The following is a 19282-nucleotide window of genomic DNA, read 5'->3' on the forward strand; positions in this document are numbered from 1 at the left end:
TGTGATTCTGCATGTTGTCAAGTCTTTCGGAGCTTTGTGATGGAAAAACAAAGGTGGCAAATAGGTTACATTAAAAATTCCCCCAAAAGAATATGATTAAAACTGTGCGTAATGCTGAGTTATTCATGCTTGGACTGTATGCCTGTAACAGTCAGTGTAAGGTTAAATATCTGACTAGTGTGAGCTGCTTTATTGTTTATAGGACTGTGGCAAACCAAGGTTCTCCTGGTAGGCCTGTTGTTTTATTTCTTTCAAAGAACAACAGCAAAAATAGAATGAAAGTACTCAGTGTATAATTCATCAATTAGCATATGTAATGAATCCTCTTAGCAACTACATGTTATAGTATTTGAAAGGTAATGGAACATTAAATACCTATTTTGATATTGACTTATGTTTATAATTTATCATTATTAGACTACTGTGCTAATAATGCACATATTGAAATAAAAGGTATTTTTACTTTTCAATATTTATCTAGTTATTGAATATGAATTACGTGCTAAAATAATTGTCAGAACCTCTGAAAATCACTCAGATATGAAGAAATTTAAGAAATTATTTTTTGAATTAATTATTTACTTGATTATTTTTTGATGAACTGCCTGACATAAAATTACTCTTAATTAAGCACTTAAAAATGATGGTTTAATCCTGCTAATCTTGCTTATTGTGTATTTTGGTCATGCTTTTAGAAGCAAGGATTCTGGTTTATAATAGCCTTTTATGATTGTCTCTAGACATTTAGAAAACTTTTCACATTTAATATTACCTTTCAGTCAAAACATTTTTTCTTTTATCAGTAGACAACTTGAAAGGTCAGTGTTTTTATTTCTGTTTTTATTTTATTTTGAAGACTTAACATTCACAGTCATATTAAATCTTGAATAGGCTCAGAAATAATGCGAGGGACAAAGCCTTATAGAAACACCAGGCATTTCTTTCTGGCTACTGACAAATACTCCTTGGTCATCAAACCTTGACAGGCCTTAGATATCAAAAAGACCGAAGTAGAGGGACCACTTCCCAGCTGTCATTCTATAAGCTTGGGTATAACAAGAAGTTAATATGTAAAGTAGTTTGCACTTCATTGAAGAACGCCTATTTTTTTTTTTTTTTTTTTTTTTTTTGAGACGGAGTCTCGCCCTGTCGCCCAGTCTGGAGTGTAGTGGCGTGATATCAGCTCACTGCAACCTCAGAAGGTCCTTTTAGACTTGAAATATTATTTTTACCATTATTATCTCTATGGCTAGCCTATTGTTTTGTTGATCATTAGCAACCATGCTTTGCTTTTTCAGCTACCTTAAACAACCAATTAAGTAATTTACCAAATTGGCAATTGCATTCTATACATTTATATTTCTTGAAGATTCCTCATTCAGTGACCAAAGTTGCATAAAAGAAGCTGGGCCCACATTCATCAAGGACGAAACTTACAAATCAGCCACATTCATTTAAGGAGAGGAGGATTTTAACTGTTCAGAGCAAGTGGGTTTTAGAGCAATGGATTTTAGACTTTAGAGCAAAATATGTCTTATTTTCCATATGGCATTGCAAAAAAAAACTATTGGAAAAACAAATAATAATTTATAACCACACCCTTAGTATATTCACCAGTGAAAAAACCAGAAACCAAATAGGTGTTCCTAGAAACAGTGGTAATGTTGAGACTGAAATGGTGGCATGGGTGTTTTCCCTGCTAGAGCTTCACCCTGTAAGACTTACCAGAGTGGAAGAGATTTGTTGAGTTCACTGGGTTCTGAAGCATATATATTTCTTTTATTTCTTTTTCTTTTTTTCTTTTTGAGATGGAGTCTTGCCCTGTCGCCCATTCTGGAGTGCAGTGGCACAATCTCAGCTCACTGCAACCTCTGCCTCCCAGGTTCAAGCAATTCTCCTGCCTCACCCTCCTGAGTAGCTGGGATTACAGGCGCACGCCACCATGCCCAGCTAATTTTTGTATTTCTTTAGTAGAGATGAGGTTTCACCATGTTGGCCAGACTGGTCTCGAACTCCTGACCGTGTGATCCACCTGCTTCTGCCTCCCAAAGTGCTGGGATTACAGGCATGAGCCACCGCGCCTGGCCAGCATATTTTTACTGTAGGAGAATCTTCTCTGTAGTAAGCCAGGGTTAGTTTTAAGATTTACCTCCATAAAACAAGCTGAGACAATCCCAGAATTTTTCAGTATAGCCAAATAATGTTTTATATATGTAACAAATTTATTAACAGTAATTAAATTGATGTTTTTGTTTGTTCCCTAGTTGTATCGCGATAGTTCTGTACAATCCATTTTATCTTTTAAGCCTGTTTCAAGCTCATCTTACGTGGACATAACGCCAATAGAAATGGTAACACAAGCTTCAAACAAAGAACTTTGCTTTCAATGGTACATTCCTCCCCTGGATAGACCTCCCAAGGAGACAGAACCTATGGTATGTAATATAATTATGGAACTCAATCTTTCATTTATATATAAAGCTTAACTAGGCCATTATAACTTGGAGAGTAGAGGACATTCTCTTATCATATGGATGAGAACAGGTATCAATATATAATCTACATTGTCTAGTAGAATAAATTTGAAAATAACCAAGAAATCCGGGAAAGTCTGATTCAGGCTGATCATTTTTCTTTTTCCTGATCCCATAGGGAAAATTTTCAGTGTGTTACCATTATATATGATGCTTAACTTTTTTTTGGTAGTTATTCTTTATCATGTTAAAGAATATTTTTACTGCTATTTTGCTAAGAATATTTACCATGAATATTTTACTGTATCTCTTAAGATGATTTTTATAATTTTTCTTTTTAATATTTAGTTGATTTTACAACGTTAGATCAACGTTGTGTTTCTGAGATAAACTCAAATTGGTCATGATATATTTATTTTGCTGGATTCAGTTTGCTATTATTTGTATTAGATTTTTGCTTCTGTTTTCCAGAGTAATATTGGGCTATTTTTATACTATTCTTTTTTAAATTTTATTATTTTTTAGTTTCAATGGGTTTTTGAGGAACAGATGGTATTTGATTACATGGATAAGTTCTTTAGTAGTGATTTCTGAGATTTTGATGCACCCATCACCCGAGCAATGTACGCTGTACCCTGCCTCACCCCTCTCCCACCCTTTCCCCTGAGCCCCCAAAGTCTATCATATCATTCTTATACATTTGCATCCTCATAGCTTAGCTTGTATCTCATGAGTGAGAACATATAATGTTTGGTTTTCCATTCCTTAGTTACTTCACTTAGAATAATAGTCTCCAATTCCATCCAGGTTGCTGTGAATGCCATTATTTCATTCCTTTTTATGGCTCATTAGTATTCCATGGTGTGTATGTATGCACATTTTCTGTATCCACTCACTGATTGATGGGCATTTGGGCTGATTTCATATTTTTGCAATTGTGAATTGTGCTGCTATAAACGTTCGTGTGCAAGTATTTTTTTTTTTTTGTATAAAGACTTTTTTTCCTCTGGGCAGATAGTCAGTAGTGGGATTGCTGGATCAAATGGTAGGTCTACTTTTAATTCTTTAGGGAATTTCCACACTGTTTTCCATAGTGGTTGTACTAGTTTACATTTCCACCAGCAGTGTAAAAGGGTTCCCTTTTCACTATATCCATGCCAACATCTATTATTTTTTGATTTTTTGATTATGGCCATTCTTGCAGGAGCAAGATGGTATTTGCATTGTGGTTTTGATTTGTATTTTCCTGATAATTAGTGATGTTGAGCATTTTTTCATGTTTGTCGGCCATTTGTATATCTTCTTTTGAGAATTGTCTATTCATGTCCTTAGCCCACTTTTTGATGGCATTGTTTCTTTTTTCTTGCTAGTTTGTTTGAGTTCTTTGTAGATTCTGGGTATTAGTCCTTTGTCAGATGTACAGTTTGCGAAGATTTTCTTCCACTCTGTGGGTTGTCTGATGATTATTTCTTTTGTTGTGCAGAAGCTATTTAGTTTAATTAAGTCCCATCTGTTTATCTTTGTTTTTGTTGCATTTCCTTTTGGGTTCTTGGTCATGAAGTCTTTGCCTAAGGCAGTATCTAGAAGGGTTTTTGTGATGTTATCTTCTATAATTTTTATGATATCAGGTCTTAAATCTTTGATCCATCTTGAGTTGATTTTTGTATAAGGTGAGAGATGAGGATCCAGTTTCATTCTTCTACATGTGGCTTGCCAATTATCCCAGCACCAGTTTTTGAAGAAGGTGTTCTTTCCCCACTTTATGTTTTTGTTTGCCTTGTCAAAGATCAGTTGACTATAAGTATTTGGCTTTATTTCTGGGTTCTCTATTCTGTTCCATTGGTCTATGTGCCCTATTTTTATACCTGTGCCATGCTCTTTTGGTGACTATGGCCTTATAGTGTAGTTTGAAGTTGGGTAATGTGATACCTCCACATTTGTTCTTTTTGGTTAATGTTGCTTTGGCTATGCTGGTTCTTTTTTGGTTCCATGTAAATTTTAGGATTTTTTTCTACTTCTGTGAAGAATGATGGTGGTATTTTCATGGGAATTGCATTGAATTTGTAGATTGCTTTTGGCAGTATGATCATTTTCACAATATTGATTCTACCCCTCCATGTGCATATGTTTCCATTTGTTTTTGTCATCTGTTATTTCATTCAGCAGTGTTTTGTAGTTTTCCTTGTAGAGATCTTTTATCTCCTTGGTTAGGCATATTTCTTAGTAATTTTTTTTGCAGCTATTGCAAAAGGGGTTGAGTTTTTTATTTGATTCTTAGCTTGGTTGCTGTTGGTGTATAGCAGTGCTCCTGATTCGTGTACATTAATTTCATATCCTGAAACTTTACTGAATTCATTTATCAGTTCTAGGAGGTTTTTGGATGAGTCTTTAGGATTTTCTAGAGATATGATCATATCATCAGCAAACTGCAACAGTTTGACTTCCTCTTTACCAATTTGGATGCCCGTTATTTCTTTCTCTTGTCTGACTACGACTTCCAGTACTATGTTGAATAGAAGTGGTGAAAGTGGGCATCCTTGTCTTGTCCCAGTTCTCAGGAGGAATGCTTTCAACTTTTCTCCTTTCAGTATAATGTTGGCTGTGAGTTTGTCATAGATGGCTTTTATTACCTTAAGGTATGTCTCTTCTATGCCAATTTCGCTGAGGGTTTTAATCGTAAAGGGATGCTGGATTTTGTCAAATGCTTTTTCTGCATTTATTGAGATGATCATGTGATTTTTGTTTTTAATTCTATTTATGTGGTATATCACATTTATTGACTTGTGTATGTTAAACCATCCCTGCATCCCTGGTATGAAACCCACTTGAGCATGGTGGATTATCTTTTTTATGTACTGTTGGATTTGGTTCACTAGTATTTTTTGGAGGATTTTTACATATATGTTCATCAGGGATATTGGTCTGTAGTTTTCTTTTTTTGTTATGTCCTTTCCTGGTTTTGGTATTTGAGTGATACTGGCTTCATAGAATGCTTTAGGGAGGATTCCCTTTTTATCTTTTGGAATAGTGTCAATAGGATTTGTACCAATTCTTCTTTGAATGTCTTTTTTTTTTTTCTTTTTGGAGGCAGAGTCTCACTCTATTGCTCAGGCTGGAGTGCAGTGGCATGGTCTTAGCTCACTGCAACCTCCACCTCCCAGGTTTAAATGATTCTTGTGCTTCAGCCTCCTGAGTAGCTGGGATTATAGGCATGCCCCACCATGCCCAGCTAATTTTTGTATTTTTAGTAGAGATGGGAGTTTTGCCATGTTGTCCAAGCTTGTCTTGAACTCCTGGCCTCAAGTGATCAGCCCTCCTTGGCCTCCCAAAGTGCTGGGATTACAGGTGTGAGCCACTGCACTCAACCAATTCTTTGAATGTCTGATAGAATTCAGCTGTGAATTCATCTGGTCTTGAACTTTTTGTTGTTATTGTTGTTGGCAATTTTTTAATTACCATTTCTTTCTTTCAGTTTTTTTTTTTTTTTGAGACGAAGTCTCACTCTTTTGCCCAGGCTGGAATGCAATGGCATGCTCTCAGCTCACTGCAACCTCCCCCTCTCAGGTTCAAGTGATTCTTCTGCCTCAGCCTCCCAAGTAGCTGGGACTACAGGCATGTGCCACCATGCCTGTCTAATTTTTGTGTTTTTAGTAGATACAGAGTTTCACCATGTTGACCAGGCTGGTCTCGAACTCCTGACCTCAAGTGATCCACCTGCCTCGGCCTCCCAAAGTGCTAGGATTACAGGTGTGAGCCACCACCTTTAATTACCATTTCAGTCTTACTGCTTGTTATTGGTCTGTTCAGAGTTTCTATTTCTTCCTGGTTGAACCTAGGAGGGCTGTATATTTCCAGGAATTTATCTATCTCCTCTAGGTTTTCTAGTTTTTGTGCGTAAAGGTGTTCATAGTAGCCTTGAATGATCTTTTGTATTTCTGTGGAATCAGTTGTAATATCTCTCATTTTGTTTCTAATTGAGCTTATTTGGTTCTTCTCTCTTCTTTTCTTGGTTAATCTCACTAATGGTCTATCAGTTTTATTTATCTTTTCAAAGAACCAGCTTTTTGTTTCATTTATCTTTCGTACTGTTTTTTTTTCAGTTTCATTTAGTTCTGTTCTGATCTTCGTTATTCTTTTCTTCTGATGGGTTTGGGTCTGGTTTGTTTTGCTTTTGTGCTCTTTCAGACTTCTTGATGTAGGCATTTAATGCTATGAACTTTCCTCTTAGCATGACTTTTGCTGTATCCCAGTTTTGACAGGTTGTGTCACTATTGTCATTCAGTTCAAAGAATTTTTTAATTTCTATCTTTATTTCATTGTTGATCCAATGCTCATTCAGGAGCAGGTTATTTAATTTCCATGTATTTGTATTCTGAGGGTTCCTTTCAGAGTTGATTTCCAATTTTATTCCACTCTGGTCTGAGATAGTACATGATAAAATTTTGATTTTATTAAAGTTATTGAGATTTGTTTTGTGGCCTATCATATGGTCTATCATGGAGAATGTTTCATGTGCTGATGAATAGAATGTATATGTACAGTTGTTGGGTAGAATGTTCTGTAAGTATCTGTTAAGTCCATTTGTTCCAGGGTATAGTTTAAATCCATTGTTTCTTTGTTGACTTTCTGTCTTGATGACCTGTCTAGTGCTGTCAGTGGAGTATTGAAGCTATTATAGTGTTGCTGTCTATCTCGTTTCTTGGGCCTAGTAGCAATTGTTTTATAAATTTGAGAGCTCCAGTGTTAGGTGCTTATATATTTAGGATTGTGATATATTCCTGTTGAACATGGCCTTTTATCATTATGTAATATCCCTGTTTGTCTTTTTAAACTATTGTTGCTTTAAAGTTTGTTTTGTCTGATATAAGAATAGCTATTCCTGCTCACTTTTTGTGTCAATTTGCATAGAATATCTTTTTCCACCCCTTTACCATAAGCTTATGTGTTAAGGCGAGTCTCTTGAAGACAACAGATACTTGGTTGGTGAATTCTCATCCATTTTGCCATTCTGTATCTTTTCAGTGGAGCATTTAGGCCATATAAGTATTATATTAGTTAGTATTGAGATGTGAGGTACTATTCTGTTCATCATGCTATTTGTTGCCTGAATACCTTTTTTTTTCCATTGTATTATTGTTTTATAGGTCCTGTGAGATTTATACTTTAAGGAGGTTCTATCTTGATGTATTTTGAAGATTTGTTTCAAGATTTAGAGCTCCTTTTAGCAGTTTTTATTGTGCTGGCTTGGTAGTGGCAAATTCTCTCAGCTTTTGTTTGTCCGAAAAAGAGTGTAGAGTGTATATTTCCTTCATTTATGAAGCTTAGTTTCACTGGGTACAAAATTCTTGGCTGACAATTGTTTTGTTTAAGGAGGCTAAAGATAGGACCCCAATCCTTTCTAGCTTGGTAGGGTTTCTGCTGAGAAATCTGATGCTTTTGTGTCACAGCTCTTAAGATTCTTTCCTTCATCTTGACTTTAGCTAACCTGATGACTATGTGCTTAGATGATGATACTTTTGCATTGAATTTTCATGGTGTTCTTTGAGCTTCTTGTATTTGGATGTCTAGATCTCTAGTAAGGCCAGTGACATTTTCCTTGATTGTTTCCTCAAATAAGTTTTCCAAACTTTTAGATTTCTCTTCTTTCTCTGGAATATTCATTATTCTTAGGTTTAGTTGTTTAACATAATCCCAAACTTCTTGGAGATATTGTTCTTTATTTTATTCTTTTTTTTTTTTTTTGTCTTTGTTGGATTGGGTTAATTTGAAAGCCTTGTCTTTGAGCTCTGAAATTCTTTCTTATACTTGTTTGATTCTATTGTTGAGACTTTCCATTGTATTTTGCATTTCTTGTTTTTTTTTTGAGACGGAGTCTCGCTCTGTTGCCCAGGCTGGAGTGCAGTGGCGCAATCTTGGCTCACTGCAAGCTCCGCCTCCCGGGTTCACGCCATTCTCCTGCCTCAGCGTCTCCGAGTAGCTGGGACTACAGGCACCTGCCACCACGCCCGGCTAATTTTGTTTTTTGTATTTTTAGTAGAGACGGGGTTTCACCGTGGTCTCGATCTCCTGACCTTGTGATCCGCCCGCCGTGGCCTCCCAAAGTGCTGGGATTACAAACGTGAGCCACCGCGCCTGGCCTGTATTTTGCATTTCTTTAAGTGTGTCCTTCATTTCCAGGTTTTGTCATTGTTTTTTATTTATGCTATCCATTTCTCTGAAGATTTTTCCATCCATATCCTGTAACATTTAAAACATTTCTTTAAATTGGTATTTACCTTTCTCTGGTGCCTCCTTGAGTAGCTTAATAATCAACCTTCTGAATTCTTTTTCTGGCAATTCAGAAATTTCTTCTTGGTTTGGATCCATTGTTGGTGAGCCAGAGGGATCTTTTGGGGGTGTTAAAGAACCTTGTTTTGTCATATTACCAGAATTGTTTTTCTGTTTTTTTCTCATTTGGGTAGACTAGGTCAGAGGGAAGATCTGGGACTCAGGGGCTTCTGTTCAGATTCTTTTGTCCCATGGGGTGCTCCATTGATGTGGTGTTCTCCCACTTCCCTTAGGGATGGAGCTTCCTGAGAGCTGAACTGCAGTGATTGTTATTTCTCTTCTGGGTCTAGCCACCCATTGAAGCTACCAGGCTCTGGGGCTGGTACAGAGGAGTGTCTGCAAAGAGTCCTGTAATATGATCCGCCTTCAGGTCTCTCGGCCATGGATACCAGCACCTGCTCTGGTGGAGGCAGTAGGGGAGTGAAGTGGATTCTGTGAAGGTCCTTGGTTGTATTTTTTTTTAGTGCACTGGTTTTGTGTTGGTTGGCCTCCAGGCAGGAGGTGGTGCTTTCAAGAGAGCATCAGCTGTGATAGTATAGGTAAGACACAAGGTTGCCCTGGGGTTGCCTGGATAAATATTTGGGTTTCTCAGGTGGTGGATGGGGCCATAGAACTCTGAAGAGATTATGTCCTTTATCTTTGGCTACCAGAGTGGTATAGAAAAACAATTAGGTGGGTGCAGGGTTAGGCGTGTCTAAGCCTAGACTCTCCTTGGGCAGGGCTTGCTGTGGCTGCTGTGGGAGATGATGGTGTGGTTCTCAGGTGGATAGAGTTACGTTCTCAGGGAGATTATGGCTGCCTCTGCTGCATCATACAGGTTGCCAGGGAAGTGGAGGAAAGCTGGCAGTGACAGGCTTCACCCAGCTCCCACATGGCCCAAAAGGCCAGTCTCACTCCCACCATGCCTTCCCAATGTCACTGAGTTTATTTCTAGGCAGCTGGTGAGCAGGGCTGAGAGCATGCCCCAGACTACAAGCCTCCCTGCTGAGAAAAAAAACAGAGCTTTCAGATTTCGAGCCCCCCTACTTCTGTGCTTGTATCTGCACTCCCCATTTGCCCCTTTTTCCAGATTCTGACCCGGAAACTTTATATTTGGTTGAAATTGTTATGAAGTTCAGCTGGAAGTTTCTTTATCCCTGTGGTTTTCCCCAATTCCACTTGCAACCCTCCCGAAGGATCCCTGCGAGATCAAGTTAGAAATGTCTTCTTGGGGACTGAGAGTGCCCACAGGGCTCTTCCTGCTGCTTCCTCCACCCTGTATTTTGCTTGGCTCTCTAAATTTGTCTCAGCTCTAGGTAAGGTCAAATCCTTCTCCTGTGATATGGACCCTCAGATTCCCTAGTGAGGATGTTTGTTTGAGGTTGGACATTCCCCCTCTCACACATTGGGCACTCACAGTTTTGGCTATCTTATGGAGCCTGCAGCAGCAAGCCACTTCCTTCAAAGGGTCTGTGGATTCTCTCAGCTTTCCTGGTATGTTCCTGTGTTAGTTCTTGTGAGTCTCCACAGGCTGCTGTGTCCATTCAAGTGGGAACTGCAAGTTCAGCCTATCTCCTATCTGCCATTCTTCCTCTTATTATGCTTTTATACTATTCTTGTCAGATGTTTTTCATGTCACAATTTTGCTAGAATCATAAAATGAATTGATAAATATATTGTGTTTTACTATTTTCTGGTGAAGTTTGTGTAAATTTGGAGTACCTTTTTTATTTGTTTGTTAGAACTCATCAGTAAATCCAGCTGAACCTACTGTTTTCTTTCTGGGAAATAGTGATATCATTCTTAATAGTTTTATGCAGTCTTTAAGCAATAGTACTAGTGTACTGGTTTTCAGAAGTGGTGTCAGTTCTGATTGGGCCAATATCTTCTCTGATAGTTTGTGCCTGTGTTAAACCAAGTTTTAAATATTCTATCTTTTTTGTTTATAAGACATTTTGGGTTGTCTGTTTCTTCTGAGTCAATTTTAAGTTGCTATTCTAGGAATTTGACCATTTTATTTAAAATTCCTCTCATATTTTAAATCTATTTAATGTGTTTGTAATGATGTACCCTTTTTCATTTCTTATATTGGTTATTTGTGTATTCTCCTCTTTTTCTTGAAGTTTTTAGTTAGTTTTGGTTAATATATCTTTTTCTAATTTTTTGCGTTATTTTCCTAGCTGCTGACTTATTGCAATAGATGTTTAGCTCAGTATTCAGCTTTTTCTTACCTAATATATGGATTTTGAAGCTATGACTTTCTCTCTAAACATTGTTTTGGCTGCATCTCACAAGTTTTTTATTATAGTGTTGACATCATTATCACTCAGTTAAAAATAGTTTTGTAAAATTTTCATTACGATTTCTCCTTTGGCTCATGGGCTATTTTGACATCTGTTTCTAAAATTCCAAACTATGTGGAGCTTTTCTAGTAATCTTTTGTTATCTATCCCCAAATTGTGTTGTTTTGTGGTAATAAAAAATTTTAGTGTGATTGCTACTTGTCGAAACTTGATTTTTTTTTCACCAGGAAAGTGTTAATTGTGTAAGTAATCTATTGCTCTTTAAAAGAATACGTACTCTTCAGTTGTTGAGGAAGTATTTATGTGTAGTAGTAGGTCAGTTTGGCCAATCTTGTTCAAATCATCTATATGCTTGCTGATTTTTCCATTTGGTCTGCCTTTTTAAAAAAATTAATTACTAAGAGAAGTATGTTTAAATCTTTCACTATGATTGTCATTGTTTAGTTTTTTCTTACAGTTCTCTCAAATTTTGCTTTACTTAATTTGAGGCTGTGTTCTTAGGTGCAATCAGATTGATAGCTGCTATATCGTCTTGGTGAATTGAACATTTATCATTTTGATAATAGTACTTTTCTTAATTATGCTTTTTAAATTACATGACCTTTTTGTAATAATGTTCATTTCCCCATAAAGCCTGCTTTATCTGATGTTAACATAGGAAAGTGGCTTTATTTTGCTTATTATTTTCATGGTAATATTTTTCCAGCCTTTTGCTTTCAACCTTTCCATGTACTTGTGTTTTAATTTTGCTTCTTATAAAATGTATGTTCTTGGATATTTAAAAATATTGTCTAACAATATTATCTTCTGACTGAATAATCCATTAATGTAAATACTAATATATTTGGTTTAAATCTACCTTGCTTTTGCTTGTCCTGGATTTTGTTGTTTTTCTTGTCCTTTAATATCTACTTTTGGATTGACTTATCATTCATTTTTTCACTATAAGTTTTGAAATTATGCACTGTTTCGGTGCTTTTAGTGGTTACCTTCAGGACAACATACATACTTAACTTATTAAAATCTACATTGATATATACCTTTACTCCCCTAATGGCTTACATGGCATTACTGTACATTTTCCTTTTTAACCCAAAATAATAGTATTATTTTTATTTGTTTTTCTTGTTTTTTACAAGAAATGTTTTTTTTTAAATGAATCTCCTACATATTTACCATTTGGTTTGTTTTTTACTCCCTCTTGCATTTTAGACATTTCTTCTTGGATTACTTCTTTCCGTTGAAGTACATGCTTTAGAATTTCCTTTGGTGAGGATCTTCTGGAGGCAAACACTTCCAATTTTTGTTTGCCTATACATGTCATTATTTTACATTTATTCGTAAAATAAATTTTCATGGGGTAGATAATTTAAGGTCAGAAATCATGTTGTTTCAACACATTCAAAACCTCATCTACTTATTTCCATTGTTGCTGTTGAGAGTCAAGCCGTTGCTGCTTTGGAAGTTTTAGGACTTCTTTAACCAGTTTCTTTTGAGATTTTCCTCTTTGTTTTTTGCACAGTTTTACTGAGAATGGTCTTCTTTCTATTTGTTTTAGTGGGTAAGAACACATACTCTGGAACTAAACTGCCTAGGTTTGAATCTCATCTCTGCCACTTAACAGTTTTGTGATCTTTTGCATAGATTAGTTAACTTTTCTGCATCAAGGTTACCCTCATCTGTAATTAGAGATAACTGAAACTACTAACCTCAATAAAGAGTAGTTGTCATTATTATGTGAAATTGTTTTTAAATTATTACACTTTAAAAGTTTAATAGCTTCAAATATACATGAAATATACTTAGTAATCATTATTTAAAGGCACCTTTAATGTTTATCAACAATATCTCCTTATAGATACTTTAGCTTCCAACATTCTGCAGAAAAGAGAGTAAACTGCCTAACCAGCAAAATTTAAGTACATAGCAAATAAGAGAAAACCTTAGTTTGCCTCTAAATGCAGTTTACAAATTTGTGTCATAGATATAATTTATTTTAATGTATGTTATCCTTATATTTATATCCATTATCTATATCTTTATTCATATCTATATCCACATGGATGGACATTTGCAATAGGGCTAATTGGGGGATAGAAGAATGGAGGGGACAAGTATTTAGGAGCAGTTCAGTATCAATCCATGAATTACTGGAGATTGAACAGCAATTCAGATTTTAGGATAGCCTTGAAAATGGGTCAAGCTTTTAAAAACACAGCAGTTGGTCAATATAGCCTTTCACAGAGGGACATTCCACTATAGAATTCCTTTGATTGCTGCTTTGTGTAAGAAGAGCCTCAGGCTTTTTCCCATAAAACATTTGCCTTATAGTTTTGCCCTGTTCAGCATTTTTATTTGCTTTTTGTGTTCTGCATCGGTCTATTCTTGCACTTCCCAGCTTTTGAGTGCTGTCCCCTCTAGCTGTGCCTCTGGTAGCTTCTGCAACTCCTCGACTCATGTGACCCATGTCAAATCACGAAACCTCCTGGGCCTGCCTCTCTTTGTTCTCCAGCACCATTTCTCACTTTGGCCCCTTCATTCTGCTACCTTAGGCTGGAAATCTGCTACTAACTCTTGGTCAATTATAATTCTCTTCCTACCCAGATACAAAAGAGAAACTTTAGCATATAACTCTCCAGATACTTTTCATGCTATTTCACATATTTTAAAAGTACTCTCTCTTCCACTCTTTGCCAGTTAAATCCTTACGAGATATTCTATATACATTTAAAAATAATGAATCTGTAGTCTCTTTTAGGGGAATGTAGTGCAGTAGTTTTCAAATTATGATTAAAAATACTAATGGGTCAAGGAGTATAGTGGATCATAAATAGCATTTTTTAAAAAGAAATGAAACAAAAAACACTAGAACACATTGCATATAAAAATGTTTCCTGAAACTTCTGTTTGATGATATATATTGTTAAAAACAAAATTTCTTAGGTTGGTCTTCAGCATATGTCAAATTTTATATACTTGCTGGCAAGGAGCTAATAAAAGATTATATCCATTCAGAGAGGGTTTGGAAATGGGAGGAATACATAGTTGGGAAACAGAATGTTTACCTAAGCAGTTAGTTTTAAAAAAGAGGAAGAAAGCCTAAAGTTTATTTCACAAGGTCACAGAAACATCATATCCATATCAGTTATTACAAGGGCAGTTTGCAGCAGGATAATTCGAGATGTCTGTATGCTGCTATTGGAAAAACAAAACAAAAGAACATCTAAGAAGCAAATGCTAAGAATAGCTTTGTGGCTGATAATTAGTGTAACAACATTTTATCCATCAACAATTGTGTCTGACAATTAACACAGAAGCATGAACTAGTGTCAGGCAGAGATCAGAAGCAGAACACCAACTAAAAAATTCAGATTTAAGCAAATTGCTTGAGTGATTTTCTCTAGTCACAAGATGCAGAACACACAGTTTTTCCATTTTTTAGTTTGAGAATATTTTTCCCCTTTGACAATAAGCATGTATGTATTGGGTCATGATAAAAGATGTAGTTGCTGCCATAATGTTCAAAAATTCAAGAAACACTGACCTAGATGCACTAGATCTCAGACTCCAGATTTTATCGTTTTGGAAGAAAAAGCTGAAATTCATTTGATTTAAATATGGGTGTATTTAAGCATTCATCTACTCATCGTTTTAGGATTTTAGCATTGAGTTTAATGTTAAATAACCGGCTGAAGCTCGTGAAACCCACCAGATAATAATAACAGCGAAAGACTAATGTAGAACTCACTATGTTCCAAGCACTTTACTTACATCATTTCACAGCAACTCTATAAGATAAATGCTTTCATTAGCCCCCTTTTACAAAAAAGGAAGTGAGACACAGGATGGAAGAATGTTAGTGGGCAAAGAGTCAGGATTGAAGCAATCTGACTCCACAGTCTGCATATCTGAGCATGGTGCTGTATTAAGTCCTCAGATGATGGTCCTGGCTATAGGCACTTCTAGCTTCTTCAAAGGATGGTAATGAAAATTAATAACTGACTTGGAGCTTTCGAGTTTTCAGGGACAAACAGGATCATTGCATGACGATGAAATTTAACATCCCTTGATCCACCCACTTGGTCCCTTTAGTTTATTCCACACATGGAAGCATAAATACCAATAGGAACTGGGGATGCTGGTGGCAGCAGAGTTGAAATCCCAGCATTGGGGATTTTGATATGACATTTTTCAATAATTCAGATGGCTAATACTCCATGCCACAATACTTGGGAGTTAAGTTCACAGCTTTGAAAATCTTAGCTTCTTGAGTATACGAGGTAGAAATTATTCTATCCTGGTTGACAAAATTATCTTTAATAGAATATAATAGAACCACATTACAAGCTATTCATTGGAACTTTGTACAAACTGAGCATCTTTTGAACAATTTCAAAATCTTATACGGGGAAATACCAACTAAGCTGCCAGGGACTATCATTTTAATGAACCTCCCAGACAATGGCTTTAAAAATAGCTGCAAAGAGTGGTTTATTTAAGTCAGAGAGACATACTTCTACAGTTTAACTGTAAGAAGATGTAACCACGGCTAAAGGTTTGATTGCCCAAATTTGTCTCCAGATTGTACCTTAGGACTTTTAGCTTTATCCTGTCTCATCTTTCTGCTCTTTTTAGAATCCAACATTCCTAGGAAGATCCATCCCATTTGAGGAACAGAATAAATTTGAATTATGTTTATAACTTGGGAAGGCTCAAGGAATACAAGTCACAGCTAATAGGGAGGAGGGGTAATAAGGAATCAGTAGCTGGCCCTTCCTTTGGGCACCTGAGAACTAATTTGGAGGGAATCATTGCTGCTACAAAGGTTGTTGTGTGGGCTGAGTTTGGGCTGACATGGCTATAGCTGCCAGCTGGCCAAGGAGGGACAGGAAACTAGGCTCTCCTGTGCATATCTAGGATAATACTTACTGCCCTCCAATGGGTTGCTGTGAAACTGAGAAGTGAGCAGACCACAATTCCTACAGCTTCTTGCTCACATTGCATGGCTGGGAAGGGTCCTGCCCTCCCTGTTTGCAGGCCTGAGGTGCTGTTTTGAGAGTTTAACGCTGGGCTGTGCCCCACCTTCAGACTGAGTTTGAGTTGATGTGGCAGCAGCTGCTGCCTGACCAAGGAGGGACAAGAAAACCAATCTCTCCGATGCATACCTAGGACAATACCCACCACCCTGCTACAGGCTGCTGTGAGATCGAGACTCAAGCAGACTGCATACCTCACAGATTCTTGCCCATGCTGCTCTCCTGAGGGGGGGCACCACCCCACCCACTCTGGTCACAAACCCACAGCTGGCACTATTTTGAGAGTTTAATGCTGGGCTCTACCTTACTCTTGGGCTGAGTTCAAGGCAATGCAGCTGTAGCTGCCACCCAGCTAGGGGAGGAACAGGGGAGACCAAACTATCCTAAGCACACTTAGGACAATACCCACTGCCCTGCTATGGGCAACTGTGGGACTGAGGACTAGTTCACTCAATCCATTGCAGCTACCAAGAACCCAACACAGACTCCTTGGGTCCTAGTGGGTTGCTCCATCAGTGCTATAGCCAGCACCCATATGACACCAGCTGCCTAGGGGCTTGAGAACCTGCCCACACATCTGGCCCACTACTCCCACTACTAACTTCTTTATTATTATTATTATTATTATTATACTTTAAGTTCTGGTATACATTTGCAGAATGTGCAGGTTTGTTACATAGATATACATGTGCCATGGCGATTTGCTGCACCTATCAACCCATCATCTAGGTTTTAAGACTCACATGCATTAGGTATTTGTCCTAATGCTCTCCCTACCCCTGCTCCCTACCCACCGACAGGCCCCAGTGTGTGCTGTTCCCCTCCCTGTGTCCATGTGTTCTCATTGTTCAACTCCCACTTATGAGTGAGAACATGTGGTGTTTGGTTTTCTGTTGCTGTGTTAGTTTGCTGAGAAAATGATTTCCGGCTTCATCCATGTCCCTGCAAAGGACATGAACTCATTCTTTTTAATGGCAGAAGAGTATTCCATGGTGTATATGTGCCACATTGTCTTTATCCAGTCTATCATTGTGGGCATTTGGGTTGGTTCCAAGTCTTTGCTATGGTAAATAGTGCTGCAATAAACACACATGTGCATGTGTCTTTACAGTAGAATGATTTATAATCCTTTGGGTATATACCCAGTAATGGGATTGCTGGGTGAAATAGTATTTCTGGTTCCATATCCTTGAGAAATTGCCACACTGTCTTCCACAATGGTTGAACTGATTTACACTCCACAAACAGTGTAAAAGTGTTTCTATTTCTCCACAGCCTCTGTTGTTTCCTGACTTTTTAATGATCACCATTCTAGCTGGCATGAGATGGGATCTCATTCCCACTACTAACTTCTAAGCAAGCCACCTAGAAGCCCATGAATCAGCCCTCCAGGATTCACTAACACTGGAGCCTGTATAACCTGCTCTGAGGCTTAAAAACAAGCACATTTACCCCACTGCTGCCACCAGTGGGGTCTGGAGGCCGCTCAGTTTGTGTCCAAATCTGCAGCAAAACTTCACCACAACCTCAACTAATAACTCTACCTTAAGCCACCAAGGAAACCAGGGATACCACTGACCTTGTGTATTGTCAAAGAAGTAACACAAAGTTTGCACTATTGCGGTCACCCAAAATCAAAGCCAAAATAGCCTACTTAACCAACAACATATGTACACCCTCAGGAAAAAATAGTTGTCCCCTGCAAAAGCAATTTCATAAAATTGGAACAAGCAACTGCTACATCAGATGCACATATCAATGGAAGGACATAGTAAACATGAAAAAGCAGGAAATATTATACAAACAAAGGACCACAACAGTCATCCAGCAATAAATCCTAATAAAAAAAATTCCTTGAAATGCCAGCTAAAGAATTCAAAATATCAATTTGAAAGAACCTCAATGAAATGCAGGAAAAATCTGAAAACCAATACAAAGAAATCAGAAAATCCATTCAGGATATGAATGAAAAATTTACCAAGGAGACAAATATCTTTAAAAAAAAAAAGAATTTCTGAACTAAAAAATTCATTGAAGGAAATACAGACTACATTTGAAAGCTTTAGTGACACACTAGAGCAAGCAGAAGAAAGAATCTCAGAACTTGAATATGGGTATTTTGAAATACTCCTGTCAGACAAAAATAAGAAAAAAGAACGAACAAAGCCTTTGAGAGATCTGGGACTATGTAAATCAACAGAACTTATGAATTGTTGGTATTTCCAAGGAGGAAGAGAGATCAAAAAGATTAGAAAACTTACTTAAGGACATAATTGATGCAAACTTCCCAAATATAGCAGAGTCAGTCAACCAGATACAGGAGGCCCAGTGATCCTCAGGCAAATACATTGCAAAAAGGACTTCATCATGGCATATTATCTTCAGAATATCTAAAGTCAAAGTGAAAAAAAAAATGTAAAATTAGCAAGAGAGAAGTGTCTAGTCATCTATAAAGGAAATCTCCTTAGTCTAACAGTGGTCTTTACAGCATAAATCTTACAGGCCAGAAGAAAATGCAGTGGCATTTTCAAAGTGCAGAAAGAGAAAATTGTCAGTCAATAATCTTATATACTGCCAGAATAAGCTTTATAAATGAAGAGAAATAAAGTCTTTCCCAGACAAGCAAATGCTGATGGAATTTGTCATCACTAAACTGGCCCTACAGGAAATGTCCAAATGGGTCTTAAACGTGGAAACAAAAGATTGATATTCACCACCATGAAAACACATATAAATATAAAAGTCACAGTTCTTATAAAACAGTCACACAAAAGAAACAATTTATAAACCAACTTTAAAACAATTAACAATATAACAGGAATAAAGCCTCATATATCAATATTAACCTTGAATATAAATGGATTAAATGCTCCACTTAAGAGATACAGATTGGCAGAATGGATTAAAAAACAAAACAAAGCCATGATCCAACTATATGCTACCTATAAGAAACTCACCTTACCTGTAAAGACACATAACAGACTGAAAGTAAAGGGGTGAAAAAATTATTCCAAAGGAATAAGAACCAAAAGCAAGTGGGAGTAGCTACATTATACCAAACAAAACCAACTTTAAATAAAAAACAATAATAGAAGATGAAGAAGATCGTTATATAATGATAAAGGGATACATTCAGCAAGAGGATATAACAGTCTGAAATACA

At 37.0% G+C, this 19282-nt stretch overlaps 1 protein-coding gene across 2 annotated transcripts in view; it reads left to right on the forward strand.

Annotated features, from left to right (window-relative positions):
• CFAP54 (cilia and flagella associated protein 54) overlaps positions 1 to 19282 on the forward strand; it is a 386261-nt gene that overhangs the window by 292960 nt on the left and 74019 nt on the right. For both annotated transcript variants that reach the window (XM_055237476.1, XM_055237478.1), the window contains one exon: positions 2265 to 2435. In XM_055237476.1, the coding sequence (XP_055093451.1) occupies positions 2265 to 2435 (171 nt within the window). The remainder of the gene's footprint in view (positions 1 to 2264; positions 2436 to 19282) is intronic.

The sequence above is a fragment of the Symphalangus syndactylus genome, chromosome 13 (assembly GCF_028878055.3).
Source record: "Symphalangus syndactylus isolate Jambi chromosome 13, NHGRI_mSymSyn1-v2.1_pri, whole genome shotgun sequence".
NCBI classification, from domain to species: domain Eukaryota; kingdom Metazoa; phylum Chordata; class Mammalia; order Primates; family Hylobatidae; genus Symphalangus; species Symphalangus syndactylus.